This window comes from Pyricularia grisea (assembly GCF_004355905.1).
Source record: "Pyricularia grisea strain NI907 chromosome Unknown Pyricularia_grisea_NI907_Scaffold_1, whole genome shotgun sequence".
NCBI classification, from domain to species: domain Eukaryota; kingdom Fungi; phylum Ascomycota; class Sordariomycetes; order Magnaporthales; family Pyriculariaceae; genus Pyricularia; species Pyricularia grisea.
This window is the reverse complement of record NW_022156716.1, coordinates 8,356,205-8,372,754: the sequence shown is the minus strand read 5'-3', so window position 1 is coordinate 8,372,754 and position 16,550 is coordinate 8,356,205. Positions and strand designations below refer to the sequence as shown.

Sequence of the window (16,550 nt, the reverse complement as noted above, 5' to 3'; positions counted from 1 at the left end):
ACATGGCTTTTGTTTCTTCTTTTAATCATTGTCCATATACCGTGGAAAGCTCCTTATGAGACTGCTTCCGTACGTAACACAGTTAGCTAACATTGAGCTCCAATGGTCTTGATGGGTAATTTTTTACTTCCAGGTCGACTACGAAATCTTACCGAGAGATGCCTACCGTAATACTGGTTGGGCAATAGGTGACATACTTCTTCCTATACCATTGATCTTTTCCTTGCAGCTTTGAACAGTAAGAAATGCGAGGGCATGCTATGATAAGGACCTTCTCCGCATATAAATCTGGGAACTGTAATTTCGCTATTTCTTTAGCAGAGCTGTGACGATGTGGACGTCGATAGGAGAGAGATATTGATTGTTGACTTGGGGCGGTTAATCGCAAGGTCTACGGGGGAACAGTGGTTCTAGGGGTGCACGCTGCGAACATATATCCCCGACGGCCGTGGGGGTGAAGGCGGTCGACAGGATGCAGAATTCCCCACTCCTACATCTGCTTCCAGTTAGAAACACCCTTACTGCACAAGTGAAGACAGCTGGATGCAGTGCAATGGAATCGGGCTTTATCTAGGTGGTGTGATCAGCGACACCCAACATCGTGCTTCTCCAGTTTGAGCGGCGGGTCGGCGAGTTTCAGCGGCCTTCTAATCTATAATTTGATGACAAGCATCTGGAGTAACCGAAATACCGAATGCTATGTTTGCGGCCCATGAGACTGTATTTGGGAATCCACTACATGTTCGCCCAGGTTAAGGACGTATGGTAAAAGCACTGCTATCTTTGTGGATGGAAATTATGCCACCCAATATAAGTCAAAAAAGGATAGGAGAGGAATCTAAACAACGTCACTCTCCACGATATTGAGTTGAATGAGTTTGTACACATCAAGCAGCTGGAGATTTTCCCGAGCTTCGGCACGCAGAATATAGTCTCTGCCAAAGCTGGCAATGCCCGGACTTACGAATTCGTGTCCTGTGGTGCTGCACAGGATTCGCAGACACTCAAGTCCTTACAATTTACCTTTCAAATGATTTTCTGCTGGTAGTGCCAACCAATACCTCCCCGAATATCAGCAGGTAATACAACTCCTGCGAAATTATTGGAAAAGGTGACCGCCAGGTGGTCTCATACGTCATTGAGGTCTTCCAACTGTAACAGACCAACCTTTACCGACTTGTGTGCGACGAGGAACACTTTGAGTCCCTGGTGGACAGTACGCTGCAGATTTTGGACGAGGGAGCTAAGAGAGCAAGATAAACCACAACCAAGATGTTCCTAATCATTAACAGCCAACTTTGCTACAAAATGGGTCTGAAAATTCGAAAGTTACGACTCCTCTTAATATCTAGATTTACATGTGTCCACCCGTGCCTCTTATTAGGAAATCTGAGCAGCTGTCTACGCAGGGTCATGTTTAATATTCAAAGCTAGTATTTTCTATGGTGGCCACAAAACGTATCTGGCGACCAGAATAACTGGGTGGTGTTTTACAACATAATTGACAGTCCCCTTAGCGGCGAACCTTACCCACCAACCCTGGAGGAACCCCGCGTAGTGCAATCGTCGGCGGCGCTGTCGGTGGTGTCGCCGTACTTGTTTTGGTTTCCCAGGCTGTGTTTGTAGTAAAATAAGCCACGGCGCCAGGCTCCAAGTTCTACCCAGGAGCAGATAAAGCGTAAGTCCCTGACAATACCAGCACCTGGCAAATCAGGGGTACCATCAGGTCATAAACATCGCCGCCACCGCTGAAAGATAGCGAGGTACCGATGGGGTCGCATGGTGAGGGGCTCAAATCTCCTCAACAAGCTCCCTGTCTATCCAGAGCCTCGAACTATCTAAGCGGTCATCCAGTAAAGGTTCGTAGGGTGGTTCTATCTGGTTATAACTGTGGCTAGAAGGATTACCTACTAAGTATACAGTTCTTGCTCTTCATTCGAGCTTGCGTATTCTCAGATCTTCTATACTAGCGAATCATGCCAGCTTCTAGTTAAGTTATGACGCTAACCCATGACTTGACTTGTCGTCGCAAAAGTCTTGGCAAGCGGTTTTCTCAACCCCCGGCCATTGTCAGTGTAGCATAGCTCCCACACTTGATTCAAATTTCTAATAGATTCTGCGGATGCAAGAAGCTCCATAACCCGGTCGCCCACGCCGTTGTTTATATCAGACCTCGCATTGGTAGCTTCTTGAGATACTCATGGGAATAGTCATGATTGCGTCGGGGAGGACGTTGGCCTCCTGATCAGCCTGCGACACGATGATATGGGACGGTGAGTCTGGAGGGACTACGGATCCAAACAGATTCTTTGGCACGACACAACGTCGATGTAATAGTTGAAGCGGACGCGGTTGTATAGTATCAGCTGGGCAGGTCAGCTTTGACGGCGGAACAGCTGACGGGAGGATGGATGTCCTCTGAGCTATTTAGCAACAAACAATTTCCCATCGGACGGGTTGTGTGGGCAGATTGAAGGTGAATTACTCATTGCTAAATTTTGAGAAAGCCCCGTCGTCTATACTAAAAAGTGTGGTGGTCTCGGTGGTCGAGGTGGGCATTTTAGGCGTCCTACAGCTTGGATGCCCAATCTATGTGGGGATATGTTGGGACAGGCTGCCCATGAATGAATATGTCGACAGAATGAATGGCAAGTCCACAATACGTGAGAACTAACCACAAGACCAGGGAGTTTTACATAATGGGGTTTAGTCCAGGGGTCATCTTACGCTAATGCAGTTTTAGAATAGACGTGATAAGGACTTTGGGGACATGTCGCTCCACCTCGGCGCATCAAGTGGACTGAGCTGAGATCTTAGCCTAGTTAATGATGGGTCGTGGCTGCGATACGCACCCCAAAAGAAACATATAAGCTCCAGAAGTCCTCCACTCCTACGTGGCATTTCCCCAGCAAATGTAGTTTCGCCACCCTTCGCCCCTGAGCATCACCATCACCTTCACAATGAGTTCAACCACTAGCGTCAAGCCATGCCTGAAAACGGTCTTGATCACAGGCTGTAGCTCCGCCGGCATAGGCTACGCCCTGGCAGAGGCTTTCGCCGAGGCAGGCTACCATGTATTCGCCACGGCTCGAGACTTATGCAAGGCCAAAGGATTGACCAACCACTCATCGGGTAACATTCAACTCCTCCAGCTGGACGTCAGCTCACCCGAGTCAATCAAAGCCTGTGTCGCCGCCGTCGGCTTAGCAACAGAGGGCCGGGGACTCGACGTGTTGGTCAATAATGCCGGCGCGGTTCATACAATGCCCCTTCTCGACGCTGATTTGGAAAAGGCCCGCCAGACATACGAAGTCAATGTTTGGGGTGTGTTGGCGGTCGCGCAGGGATTTGCCGACTTGCTTATCAAGGCAGGTGGAGTGGTGTTGAACATTTCGTCTATTGCTGCTTGTGTGACTATGTCTTGGCAAGGTAAGTTGGGTTACGATCCTCCGTCTTTTGAATGTCGACCGCCAAGATCTTGGCCGCTTACATGCTCTCCTTAAAAGGCATCTACTCCAGCTCCAAGGCAGCTATTACCACACTGTCTGAAACGCTGCGCATCGAGATGGCCCCGTTGGGTGTGCGTGTCATAACGGCTATGGTGGGAACAGTTGAGACAAATATCTTCGTCAACAGCGGCGAGTTCAACCTCCGACCTGGGTCCCGATACAAATCGGTCGAGGAGGAGATAACGAGAAAGTCACGGGGAGAGGAGCTCTTTGGCCATACGAATACTGAGACGGTTGCGAAAAGGCTGGTATCCGACGTCACTGCTGGGAGGACGGGGATGGTGTGGCGCGGGGGTTTGGCGACTACAACGGGATATTTATCGTGGTTGCTGCCTACGTGGCTATCGGACTGGGCTGGGAACTATAGGAGTGGGATTTATAAGGTGAAGCCATAGACATATTTTCAAACCACAATGTCATCGTCTAGCTCAGCCTGTCCGCTAATAGAGTATTGCTCAGGTACAAGGGCAACCCCGTTATAATAGAAGGCTGATGTCGACCCCGAAAAGGCTAATGCGGTGCCAACATTCTGATGGCAGAGCGAGGAACTCACTTGAACCCAAATCCAGCCGTGCGTCACTAGAGTTCGTTCCAGTAGCCGCACACTCTGTGATCTAGCCTTGGATATTTAGGGAGCAGATAGAGCATGAAGCTGATGAAAATCAGGTGCAAGCAGAGTGCCGGGTTGAATTGACAATGTTCCCTACTACGGCATCAGATGCAGATGCAGCACAAATCAAACCCTCCAGGAAAAGAACCGGGATCTTTGCCGCCTCCTTGGCCCACGCCTCGTCTACTTTGGCAAAATTGAACTCCAGTTCGGACCAGAGCACGTCGTTGCCACTGCGTGACGGGTAGAAGTACCAATCCAACAAGTAGCCATGTGTTTGAGTGGCTTTGAAAGTCCAGGAAGGCGGCATCTCAGGCATGTCGACAAGGTACTGGACGCTGGTGGTTGTCACGTTGGGATGGTTGCGCATGTCGTCGGGCAGAGAACCCGCAACCCCGTCGAACTCCATAATGCCCAGGTTCAGCCGGTGCACGCTGGCCAGCCATGCGCTGACCTTCTCGCCCATGGAACGGCGGTGCTAAAGGGCGCGCGGCTGACGACTGGGCCGATCACGGCCAGCGCTGGAGGCCGGGGTACTGTACGACCCGAGAGGTTGACGGCGAAGCCCACACAATCCCACCCACTGATTCGGCTCAGGCACAACGCCCACGCCGCATATGCCATGGTCGAAGCGGTAATGCCCCGAGCTGACGCAGGGGCCTCGAGCGTGGCCCTTGTAATACCACGGCAGGGTGCGTCGAGAATTGCGAGGTCCCAGTACTCCTCCACAGCTGGAGGCGTTGTCGATGCCGGCACCTGTAGCACAGACGTATGCGGGAGCGGGCCTAGTATCTCTTGGAACCGAGCGATGGTCCTGGATAGCTTCTTCTGCCGGTAACGCTCCTTGAAGCGGGCAAAGTCAGCCCAAACCGTCCCCTGCATGACAGGTTCGCCCCTCAGCGCCGGGTCAAGGTCGCGCAAGACGAGGGCCGCAGAATAATTGTCGACCAAGGCGTGGTGGACAAGCGCGACATAGGCAATGTCATGGCGTTCAGGCACCGCAACAACCGTGATGGCAAAGTAAGGCACCTCGAGGTCAATACCCACCGTATCCTGACTGGCCTGCAAAGCCTTGATCTTTTCGTTCTCTATGGCTGTCTCAAACTCCCCAGGAGGCACGCTGACCTTCTGCCAAGCGGGATTGAGGCGGCCAAGATCTGACAAGGTAAAGGTATGGGCGTCGAACCGGGTCTGGAAGATGCCGTGAGCGGAGAGCGCCACAACAAAGGCTTTGTGTAACTCGCTGGCGGTAGGCACATCACGGCGATCCCCAACATATCTAGCTGTTCCAATGAGGGCAGAATAGCCTGGATTGACAAGTGACCGTTGAAGAAATTTCTTCTGGACGTCGGTGGCGACTGCATCTCCAATTGTGTAGTCGGCTTCGTCTGCCGCTTGAGGGATGGCGGTGAAAAGCTTTTCCAACTCTCCTATTGTGTCCAGCCGCAATATCTGGATTGCCAATGCTGCGTATCCGTATTTCTTCAGCCCATTTGTTGGACGGATGGAGGCCAGCGAGTTTCCCCCGAGCCTGATCAATGAAGAGCTGCTGTCGAGGGATGAGATGGGAACAAGCAACGTCATGGAGAAGGTGATACGCAAGTTATCGTAAGCAGAAGAAACCTTGTTTTCTTCCCTGCTCTCCACCTGTAAGATCCGCTCCTCCAGCTGCACAGTCAGGGCGCGTGAGTCAACCCTGCTGTGCACCGTAAGAGGAAAGCCGTCCATGGTCACCATTCATCGGGGATGATAAAGGGGTCGTACCGCTGCCGAAGGAACATACGGAGTTCATCAACAGGCACTGAAGATGGCTGAACGAGCCCGGAAAGCTTGTCTCGACACTTGAGAGCGACTGCAACACGTACTGCAGGGAAGCTAAGCAGTTCCCGGCCTACCTCGGCCTCGAGGTTGACAAGGAAGCCTCTGTTCTCAACCAAGGAATCTGTAGGTCCAGCCCACATAAACTCTCCATTCTCAGTCTTCTTGCCAAGTCTCCGGTCCTGTACCACCGCTCGCCGCGCTACTGGATAAACCTGGCCGCCGTCAGTTGTTCGTTGTGGAAATATCCGGAAGGTTGGGACCGCCAATGAGCACCTCGCCCACGTTGCATTCTTCGAGGTGGCGGTCCACCAGCACGACCTTGGCACCAGCCACAATCTGGCCAAATGGCGGCTCCCTATCAGGATCAATCTCGCCCACGCTGATGATGCATGTACTTTCAGTCGGACAGTAGGTGTTGAAAGTCTTTCGACCGGGCCGCGCCCACTCCCGACCTACCTCGAGATTGGGCGCGTCGGCCGCCAAGAAGATGCATACGGCTCGGTCGTAAGCCTGTGATGGCATGAGCGTAGCCAGCATCGATGGCGTCATGTCCAGCACGTGGCATGTCGTGGCCATATCGGGGAAGGTCAAGGGCGAGGCCGTGACGACGGTCCGACCTTTGGTCAGCTTGCTCCAAACGACGGCCGCACAGGCATCAAAAGCCACGGAAAAAGCCAACAAAGGCAGTGACAAGGTCGTGGATGGCTCGGTGGTACACCATAATCCCTTTTGGCTTGCCCGTGGTCCCCGATGTAAAAGTGATCCACGAGAGTAGGTCTTGTTTGGACTCGCGTCGCCAGGCTATCAGCTCCAGCAGTTAGCGCTCTCGCCTTCGTTATGGGAGACCAAAGCTATTGTTTTTGGAAGTGGATGCTACGCTCGGGAAGGACCAGTCCTGGGATCCGCGTCGTGATTAAGACATAGCGAGATGATAATTCAGAAAGCGTCGCCTCGATACGAGACAGGCTCCAGGCGGGTACATCCATTGGCACGTAGACGGCACCGGTCCGCAGCGTGCCCAGGATAGAGGCCACCATTTCCAGAGACATACCAGTGAGGATGGCGACCTTGTCATAAGATTGGACCCCTGCGGCCGGCAGGGCGCGGACAACTCGCAACGACGCGGTTCGCAGCTCGGCATATGTTAGTTGCTTTTCACGCTACTCGACGGTGACCGAGTTGGGAGTCTTGGATGCCCAATGATCGAATTGATCAACCACAGTGGCCTTAAGCAGCTTCGGAGCAGAAGATCCATTTGTCGTTTTGATACCATGGACGTCATTTTCCAGTTGAGCCAAAAGGGCGCCGTCCGTTCCGTTTGCTCCCATGGCCTTCATGCTGCTGCCTCGAAGTGAGTAAGCAATCTATCGTGTAAATTATATCTTTCCAGAAAGGGACCCGCCAGTACATCTTGAGTGCAGAAACTTTTTCCACAACACATTCCATCGACGCCAAGTATGCTCAGTCGTTTGTTCTTGACATCAATTGGATGGTACAACGGCAGTGTCAATAATTCCAATTACCGTACCCATTTCTAGACACCTGAGTAAGTGTTTAGCAAGGGGGCTCGTCTGTGGTGAGCAAGACGAAAATCTCGCTTACATTGGCTGATGATGGCTGACATTGGGCTGACCCTGCAGCCTTGTGCATGACATTGCAGCTGCGTTGGTTGCACTGGTGCCCGCCATCCGCCATGGTTGGGGCGTTTCAACTGCTCCGTTTTGCTGCTGAATAAATTGTCAAATCAAAGGGTTGGTAGTCTAGCGCCTGGTATGCGCATGCTCACCAAAATTTGTATTTATCAAGCTGGAATGAAGATCAAGCTCCATCTCTCACTCACCCACTCCCCCGACGTGCAAACAAGCCCATTGCCCGTGGGTGTGGTAGATTTGGCCCATGGGCCACCTTAGGCCGCAGAGGGTTTTGGAATGGCTTAGGAATTTGAGTCAAGACTTTAACTGGCACATCCATGCATGCTCGTTAATCTCGATATCTATTTAAGGTTATCTCTCATCTTTATTTAACATCGGTATTTCAGTAAGTCAATGTTGCCAAGGAAATATATATTTGAGTACCTAATAATAGGAATGATGGGTTTTTGGAGCCGGACTCAATAACATCCACGATTGTTTATCCAGCATCCACATTTCTCCAGGTTTAACCCACACACCAACAGTCTACAGTTTACACTTTTCATGTCAAGTTGTCTGCCGAGTCTATATATAGGTAATTTACATGTTCCTTTTTTAGAAAGAATGTCACAACTATATAATCAATACAATTAGTCGTACATTTAATGCATTTAATTATAGAGATTTTACAATGCCGACTAAGTCCGACCCAGGCATATAGGGACTCGATTAAACAAAGACAAAAACTACTAAAGGAGAGTTGAGATCCTTTTTACATTTGTTGACAGCTCCAATATATCGTCTTGTTATTAACCAGCTTCAAGATTTGCACTTTATATTTGCAAACAATTAACAATGAAGTCCCAATTTATTTCCCTCTTATTTTTTACAGCACCCTATGCCGTTACGGCTTCGATCGAGAGTGTGCCTAGTAATGACCTCTGTTGGTTTACGGTTTATTACAAGGACAGGTGGCAGGGAGCTCTTACTGGCATATTCATGACCTCTTATTCGGGCCCAGTTGGACCTCCTTCGTACGCTGCTCCAATTAACCCGCGATGGACGCTCCACGTGGATGCAGATTGCAAAGTTACAAATGCAGGAGAAGTCCGGAGGGTATTAGACGAAGACCACTTGCTTCAAGTCTATAAAAGATCCGACGTGATAGAAGGAAGAATGCCAGTCTAATACAACTATAGTGCGGGGATATAAGGTACGACTTAAGGGCAATCCTGGAAGGCGGTGCGGGCGGCAGAAAGACATGCGGGGCTTTTACAAAACGCGGTTCGATCGTAAACACTTTCACTGTGCATATATTTTCCCTTTTTTGTTTTACACTTTGGCTTTCACCTTCAAGCAAAACTCCTATATCTGATTAATGGGGTTTGCTCCAGATAGAAATGGCCGGCAAAACACCTTCTAATTTAAATCAAACGACGTCGAAATACAGCTATGCTACCTGGTTCATTGACTCCATGACCGATGTATAAAAGCTCGGGGCTAATCTCTTACATATCCGCGAACTCAGTCAATGTGGGACAGGCACACAATCTGGAACCGCAAAAGTTGATAGTTCCCCGCAGAGCTTACGATTTTTACACCACCACATAAGAACACTTGGCCCAGCGAGCTTAATATCTTGCGGGATCCAACGCTGCTCAAATAACTCTCAACCAGTCTTGCCCAGCTCTTGGCCGTCAAACAGGGGTTGGGCCGCAGCTTAGCCCAGCCAAGGTAGTCACAGTTCTGGCTTGTCCTGCTGTCCTGAACACGACCCGAGTAAAATCACCTATCATCAACACCTGCTATGATTGCTCATCGAGCCTATTTTGGTTGATACAAATGGTATCGACCCAAATGCTTTTCACCGTAAATGGATGGCAATAGTTTGTTAACCCAGTAATGAGGACCTGATAAATAAGAATATGGCTCGTAACGCTGATCCCATAAGCTTACAGCAGCACTTGAACCGTAAATGCACGTTCGGACGAACCCAAGTGTACGAGAACGCCTGGAAGATAGGCTGGTGTATTTTATGCAGTGTTGAATGGATGGGTTACAGTCTCAACACGTCGACAGCCCTGGCTGAATTTTGATCGGACGACAACTTTGAAAGGTCATGCAGTGGCATGTATTTCACAGCTGCCTTTAGCGGACTGTTATTCGAGCTTGGCGGTAAAATTGTCGGTGCCTGAGTTTTGGATACTCTTACACTGAGTGATGTTGCAAGCCGTTAGTGATGCACAAACCGGCTTTTGAGTGGGCCACCACATGAGTTACTGCCAAAATTGCCATATTACCATACTACTGCCAGCGCTCGAGACCCGCAAATATATCAAACGGCTACAGAGCCTACCTGTTGGGGGAGTATTAGGCGACCAGTTTGACATGCAGGTGGATTCAAGGCACAATTGACCATTATAAAGGGCTCACAGTGTCGTAAACTACTAAGCTTTGGGGTTTTTTTTACAGCGAAGCTGGCGTACAATGTAGTCATCGCCGAGGTCCTCCTTGGGTTCATCCCTCGTAGTAGCATCCCTCCCGCTCACCGAGTTTTGACTTGAATGGATGGGAGGGCAAACGTGCTCCACAACGAAGGAAAACCAAGTTTCATCATGTGCAAGCTTTGAGATGTTTTGTTTCTGTTTTTCTTCACGAGGTCCAAAATTATACTCGCTTGCCAGCGCCAGGCGGCCGGTCATAATACAACTCTTAGCAGCTATAGTCCCAGCAGTCAGAAACATTGAGGCATCTCAGCTGGACCAGCTCAGACCCCCAGAGATCGACAACGATTATTTTCCGGACGGGTTATGCTCTTGGCGACAATTGATGTACCATCCAAGCTATAACCAAATACTTAGCTGTCCCGGCAAGGACAGGGCAGACCCCGATTAGCCGTGCAATAAATTAGAGCCTGGTAGGTTTTGGTTTGTGGGTTGCATGCGTGTTTTAAAACAACTGTAGGTCCAACACCAACTTACCAGCTTTGATATTCACCTGTAATTTGGCCTATCGCATCCCAACATAACCGGGAACTCAAGTTCCTCCTACAAAGTAGGCTACATGGCACGTATTGCTTTTCGTGGCCAATTACTAAGTGAATATCATACCGGAATCCGCGGCGAATATTATTTTTAGAAGCTCCATAGTAATCGAACTACTACTTGGATAGACCTAGTCCAGTTTATTTGGCACCTACAGTAGGATACCAGGGTTGTTTAAGTTTTTGAACAAACCTGTTTCATCTAATTTGTATCTTTGCGTCTAGGGATTCGCAAAGTTTGAAAGAGTAAGCTTATTTTATATCTAAGAACTGCAAGATGCAAGGACGTGTACCAGCAGAAAAGCTTACAGGTGTAAATAATCCTTGCAACGCAAACAAACATGTACACCCGTTCGCAAGATTATTGCTGCAAAGATGAACCGGAAAGGGAGCTACAGCTTCGCCAACAACACACGAGTGAAGGACTCTATATCTATAAGATAGGGCCGACCTTAATGGTAAGGCTAGATTGGAGGTAACCTGTGAACAGAACCTCGATAACATGGTTCTCCGGTTAGCGACCTTTTGCTCGTCAAGGAAATGTGGACAGCAACGCAGTGAGCAAGTTGTAACTTTCACCGCCAGCTGTTTGAATGGCGATAGGTTGGCGAGTTGTGTTACCTGGTAGGCAAGGCATACAAAGTTGACGAAAGAGGTAGATTCGTCTCGTTTCGTTGGCTGTTTGTTTCAATAAATCGAACAAAGACGATTTCTCTTCAGCTTATTAGCCAGGCACAGGGAAGAAGTTTTGTCTGGAACTTTCGAGGACTAGATGAGACTAAACCTTCTTCCGACTTGGGTTTAAAGTGTTGGGCCTGAAACAACGATGCGGCTAGACTTTGTATGTTCCCTGTATCACAGAAGCTTATTGTATATGTTGGGTTTAAACTGTGAGAACTGAGGCAAAATAGATTGTTTCCACACATACCCGTGCCTTTATGCGTATACCCAATTCTTGGAGACAACATCGAGCAGGGAGTCTGTAAGTAACAAAGCTTTGAGAAGGTTGGCTGTATATATAAGCAATAAGCACCCACTCTGGATCAAATGCCAAGATTCGTCCCTCCATCACAAACCATCCTGTCTGTCTTCAACCATCGATGAACATTCTTCGGACAAGATATTGATCTTAGCCTTGGCATCTTGGCCCAACTCCATCCCATCAAAGCTATCCTTAGTTCGTACCAAGCATTAAAAAATGCGGATTCCTCAGATCGTCCTATCTTTCTTCCTCCTCTTTGCCCTCGCCTTTGCTCTACCCATCGTGGTGTCCACTCCTGGGTCTGTAGCAGCTGTCAAGAAACGGGCCGGCGGTAAAGGTGGAGGTGCAGGTGGAGGTGGTGGTGGGAGAGGTGGCGGCGGCGGCGGCGCACGGGGTGGCGGCGGTGGTAGGGGTAATACCGCCGCCGAGGTTAAGGGTATCAACCAGAACATCTCGATCCAAAAGCAGGAGAAACAGGACACCAAAGCCGTGAGCAAGGCCGAAAAGGGATCACCACAGCAGTTCAACGCCGCCAAAGGGCAGCTTCTCACCACTATCCAGAAGGGACAGGGTCAGCGCGCAAAGAATCAAGCGAATGCCGACAAGAGTAACAAGCAGCTCGTCAACGGTTTGAACAAGGTAAGTCCAGATATAACAGAGATTAAGTATGTTTTTGGTGCTAATTATACACTTGCAGGTCCAAGGTGCGCAGGCTCAGGAGCAACAACTGGCCCAGAGTTTGAAGGGCGGCAACACCAAGTCCGATAGAAACACCCTCAAAACTCTCCAGTCGGACTTTAACAGTGGTATCAAGCAGAATGAGGCAAACCGAGCAGCTGTAAGTGTTAATTTCTGGTGGACTTTTAGTAAAGTTAGACTCTAACTATTGTCCACAGGCACAGAATGGGGGCCGTGGCGGCGGCGGGGGTGGTAAGGGTGGAAGGCGAAATTAGATGAACATGGGCCAAGATGGTGGAAGTTTTGGCAATGAAACTGGGCGCTGGGCGCCTATTGCCAGTAGCATGACGACTGTGTTGAGAACAGCGCTGAGCCATTCCTGGATCATGAGAAGCAGGTATGCAGGTCGCTGGCTGGAAGTCAGAAATCGATATTTTTTTGGATGTCATCGTCCATAAAGCCTTTGTGCCTTTGGGTCACCCAACAATGACGCATCTAGTCCAATGATGGGATATCAGGTGCTTACCGAATGCCCGCAGAGTTGTGATGCCTCTGCAAATGTCAAGAAAGTGTGTGCTTCAGGGAAGCATGGGTTAGCATTGACACAGGCACAGATACGTCACTTTCCTTCGCTCGCAACTCACTATAGCAGGCTTTTGGTTTCCAGGTCTAAAAATCTAAGCTGTCATGAAGTGCGCAAGTAGAACTTTTGCAGAACATGTAATAACCCTGCCAAAAAGGAGAAGGTTACAACAAGATAGGGAGCGGCCGACAGCATGACTCCCATCTGCCCAATGGCTTGGGTGATCTGTATGTTTGTCATTAACTTCAGGTCTTAACCTGAATGGTGGCTTCGAGACATTGGCTTATCGAGAAAAGTGTGCTAACATTAGAGTCCGGTAACGCCGTGTCGATAAGATTCAAATCCTGCGAGAACAGGTTTGTGGTGACCCCTGTGTCGATTTCGGTAAAGAAGCGGAGCGGTGCTTGGAAGAGAGTCTTTAAAATACCCTCGTGAAGGTTCGGACCGGAGGGTTTGATGGAGATAACCCAAATGGAGGCGCCAAGTAGGAAAAGTGCTATCAAGGCACACACTTGAAACAAGCCATAAATCCCGGCCCAGTACACCGAAGAGTGCGTTGGATTTCGCAGCTGTATGTCGTTTACCCAGTAGGTGAGCCCTGTCGTGCTATTAGTCCCGTCAAATCTTAGTGCTATCAATTCTTAGTGCATTCTGAAGATACTTACAGATAGATGAAAAGTTCAAGAAGAAGCCCCAGAGCAGGGAAGAGAAGATGGCAGATGCTGCCAACGCCCATCCCATACTCTTCACATATTCTTTGTAAACGGTGCTATCGCCAACTTGACGCGACGCACCATTGTTGGAGTCGATGGCTAGTTTGGTTGCTTTGATCCTCTTGGCCGGGGTCAAGACTTCCTGTCCGCTTCTCTCATTACCCGATTTCTCCGAGTCTGTGGGTGAGCTTGAGCCCGAACCCTTCAACTCCAGGCGACGCACGTAACCTTCGCCAGCCAAGAGTTGATCAAATGTTCCCTGCTCACTAAGATGACCGTTCTCGAGGGCGATAATGTAGTCTGCTGCTTGCAAATGACGAACATTATGGGTGCAAAGTAAGACGATGGTTTGGCGGCGTTTCAATAATCCTGCCGGTCCGAAAACATTGTGAAAGACTTGCTCTTCGGTGCCTGCGTCCAAACCACTGAAGACATGGTCGAGGATGAGAAAGTGAGTTTGTAGATACAGGGCCCGAGCTAAGGCGATTCGCTGCTTTCGGCCACCGGATAGAGAGATGCCATCGGAACCCACGTTTGTCTCATGGCTTTCGGGTAGGTTATCCAGATCAAAGGAAAAAGCAGTGGCATCCACGGCCTCGGCGTATTTATCCTGGTGGAGGGGAGAGAAGCCAATGATATTTTCCTTGATAGTCCCGTTCAACACAAACGCAGTCTGGCCGCAGAAACCGATGCGCGAGGCGCCTGTGCGCAGCGTGACTTGACCTTGATGGAAGGAACCTCTCCAAGCAGTGTTTTGCAAAACGAAGATTTGCCTGAGCCAACGGTCCAACCACCAGGGTAAGTGCCGGATTGGGATCTTGGCGTGAATATTATGCAAAACCATTTTGTTCTTTTCCCAGCCGAAGCTTCCATTCTCAATTGTCACTTCACGCTCGTATGACCGGTGTATGCTGCCAGATTCCTTCTGCCAGACATTCTCCAAGCGTGCTTGGAGAGGGAATTCTTTGTGCGACGTTGTCAGCTGGACAAGGAGAAGCTCTAGACTATACTAGTTTCCCTCCTTGTTATGATCGTATTTGACAATCTATGGGGAAGGCTGGGTCATTCAGCGTCGCATCAGGTCGACGCGCGGTGTCATCACAACGCCCCACCGGCTACACTTTTGTGTCCTTTCAGCAATTGCTCGTTCGTGTCACAGATGTATACTACAGTGCAGATCTATAGCATCCAATATGACATGACAGCCTGAGCTGGAAGAGCACCTTGCTCTGCCGCAAATATTGAATCTACGGGGTTGTGTCACTGTCGAAGTGCCCTGATATGAAAGATACACCAAGGCCACGTACTTGTGTAGACTAGAGATTAACCTCGGTTTTGCAGACATATGACCAGAAGGTTTACGCCTGCTTGGGCTTTTGTACCGTCGCCGTCTTCTTAGGTTTCCCTTCTTGGCCTCCAGACTTTCTACCTCTTAGCTGCATCTGAGGAATATTCGACAACCATGCCGCTCCTCAAAACATCAAATGGTACTCGTGATGCCTATGGCACAACCACTAATGGTCACAAAATGGCTCGGATGTCGCCGCTGATGTCGGCATCTCCCACCCAGAGCCAACAACTGAAGCCCCTCGACTGTCGCCATTTGCGGCATGGCATGTCGACTGCCGGCAGGAGTTCATTCTACTGAGAGCCTGTGGGAGTTCCTCATAGACGGGAGGGAGGGCGCAGCCTAGTGCCAAAGACACGGTTCAATATGGACGCCCACTACTCGTGCATCAAAAAACCTGGGACAAGCATTTCCAAGCATGGATACTTCCTAGACGAGTCGGTTGACGTGGGTGCACTGGACACATCCTTCTTTTCCATGACCAAAACCGAAGTGGAATGGCTGGATCCCCAACAAAAGCTCATGCTCGAGGTGGCACGCGGGTCGGTCGACAACGCAGGCGAGACCAATGCCAAAGGATCTACAGTCGGCGTGTACGTTGGAGGGTATGGCCAAGACTGGTATGTAAAAACATACTGGTACGTGAGGTCCTCCAACAGAGCTCCTACACCATCGTGGCTTCGCAAGACTTTCTGCTGGCAGAGCTGATATCACACGAGATGGACCTGGAGGGACCTAGCATGACGATACTCACGGCCTGCTCTTCTTGGCTCGTTGGGCTCAATGAGGCGTGCATGGCTATAGCCAAAGGTGACTGTGAGTCTGCCATTGGGGAGGCACCTCATTGATTCTCGCCCCGCACTTCTTCAACCTGTGGTCTTACCAGGGCGTGCTCAGTCCCGATGCGAGACCTTTTCTGCCCACGCAGACGGCTACGCCCGTGGCGAGGGGATTGTCTCGCTATATGTCAAGTCACTAAGCGCGGCCATCCGGGATAGAAATTCGATTCGCGCTGTCATCTCAGGTGCTACGGCCAACTTTGACGGCCGGACAAATCCACTATTGCTCCCGAGCGCCATCAACCACGAGGCGCTGATTCGCAGGGCATACGAGCACGCCGGCATTCGGGATGTCAGCAGAAAAGCCTCGGTTGAGTGCCACGGGACTGTAACGGCTGCTGGTGACAGGTTAGAGGCCGAAGCGGTCGCATCTGTTTTTGGGAGAGAGGGCATCTATATGGGCGCTATCAAGCCCAACCTTGGCCACTCCGAAGGCGCTTCGGGCCTTACGGCGGTGATAAAACCCGTCGTGGCCGTCGAACACCGCATCATTCCGCCCAACATCAAGTTTGCCCCCCTTAATCCCCAAATACCCTTTGCCGAGGCCAAGCTGCAGATACCGGAAGAGCCTACGCCGTGGCCTGCAGATCGCGACGAACGTGTGAGCAACAACGCCTTTGGTATAGGAGGGTCAAATGCTCATATCATCATCGAGTCTCGGGCAAGTTATCTCGCCTCACGGTCCCGTCCCCATACCGATGCCAGGATTATCCAGGACACCAGCGCGGCTACTATCACTGGCACCAATTCGGACCCGCAGCTGCTTTTATTCTGAGCCAAAACGACGCAGTCA

General features: G+C 50.2%; 8 protein-coding genes across 8 annotated transcripts; 4 read left to right on the top strand and 4 right to left on the bottom strand.

Annotated features, from left to right (window-relative positions):
* Positions 1–2,960: 2,960 nt before the first annotated feature.
* Positions 2,961–3,904, top strand: PgNI_02557 (uncharacterized protein; the record flags this gene model as incomplete). Its single annotated transcript, XM_031122620.1, has 2 exons — positions 2,961–3,429; positions 3,507–3,904. The coding sequence occupies 2 exons, from the start codon at positions 2,961–2,963 to the stop codon at positions 3,902–3,904; spliced, it is 867 nt and encodes a 288-aa protein (XP_030985882.1).
* On the bottom strand, positions 3,511–5,847 carry PgNI_02556 (uncharacterized protein; the record flags this gene model as incomplete). The annotated part of the gene is made up of 5 exons (XM_031122619.1): positions 3,511–3,870; positions 3,919–4,038; positions 4,063–4,116; positions 4,217–4,597; positions 4,618–5,847. 5 exons carry the CDS (start codon positions 5,845–5,847, stop codon positions 3,511–3,513), a joined length of 2,145 nt encoding a protein of 714 aa, XP_030985883.1.
* Positions 5,848–6,034: 187 nt separating this feature from the next.
* Positions 6,035–6,844, top strand: PgNI_02555 (uncharacterized protein). The gene is made up of 2 exons (XM_031122618.1): positions 6,035–6,063; positions 6,342–6,844. Exon 2 carries the CDS (start codon positions 6,461–6,463, stop codon positions 6,713–6,715), a length of 255 nt encoding a protein of 84 aa, XP_030985884.1. The 5' UTR covers positions 6,035–6,063; positions 6,342–6,460; the 3' UTR covers positions 6,716–6,844.
* Positions 6,163–6,977, bottom strand: PgNI_02554 (uncharacterized protein; the record flags this gene model as incomplete). The annotated part of the gene is made up of 2 exons (XM_031122617.1): positions 6,163–6,741; positions 6,831–6,977. The coding sequence occupies 2 exons, from the start codon at positions 6,975–6,977 to the stop codon at positions 6,163–6,165; spliced, it is 726 nt and encodes a 241-aa protein (XP_030986306.1).
* A 123-nt stretch (positions 6,978–7,100) lies between these two features.
* PgNI_02553 (uncharacterized protein) lies at positions 7,101–7,635 on the bottom strand (the record flags this gene model as incomplete). Its single annotated transcript, XM_031122616.1, has 2 exons — positions 7,101–7,304; positions 7,543–7,635. The coding sequence occupies 2 exons, from the start codon at positions 7,633–7,635 to the stop codon at positions 7,101–7,103; spliced, it is 297 nt and encodes a 98-aa protein (XP_030985878.1).
* Positions 7,636–11,812: 4,177 nt separating this feature from the next.
* PgNI_02552 (uncharacterized protein) lies at positions 11,813–12,549 on the top strand (the record flags this gene model as incomplete). The annotated part of the gene is made up of 3 exons (XM_031122615.1): positions 11,813–12,235; positions 12,294–12,434; positions 12,493–12,549. 3 exons carry the CDS (start codon positions 11,813–11,815, stop codon positions 12,547–12,549), a joined length of 621 nt encoding a protein of 206 aa, XP_030985879.1.
* A 553-nt stretch (positions 12,550–13,102) lies between these two features.
* Positions 13,103–14,414, bottom strand: PgNI_02551 (uncharacterized protein; the record flags this gene model as incomplete). The annotated part of the gene is made up of 2 exons (XM_031122614.1): positions 13,103–13,488; positions 13,523–14,414. 2 exons carry the CDS (start codon positions 14,412–14,414, stop codon positions 13,103–13,105), a joined length of 1,278 nt encoding a protein of 425 aa, XP_030985880.1.
* Positions 14,415–15,032: 618 nt separating this feature from the next.
* PgNI_02550 (uncharacterized protein) lies at positions 15,033–16,532 on the top strand (the record flags this gene model as incomplete). Its single annotated transcript, XM_031122613.1, is given in 4 exon segments — positions 15,033–15,204; positions 15,220–15,560; positions 15,578–15,728; positions 15,805–16,532. 4 exon segments carry the CDS (start codon positions 15,033–15,035, stop codon positions 16,530–16,532), a joined length of 1,392 nt encoding a protein of 463 aa, XP_030985881.1.
* Positions 16,533–16,550: the final 18 nt, after the last annotated feature.

Excerpts from the sequence above, each read along its gene's own strand:
- PgNI_02555 (XM_031122618.1), top strand. The coding sequence starts at position 6,461 with ATGAGCGTAGCCAGCATCGATGGCGTCATGTCCAGCACGTGGCATGTC.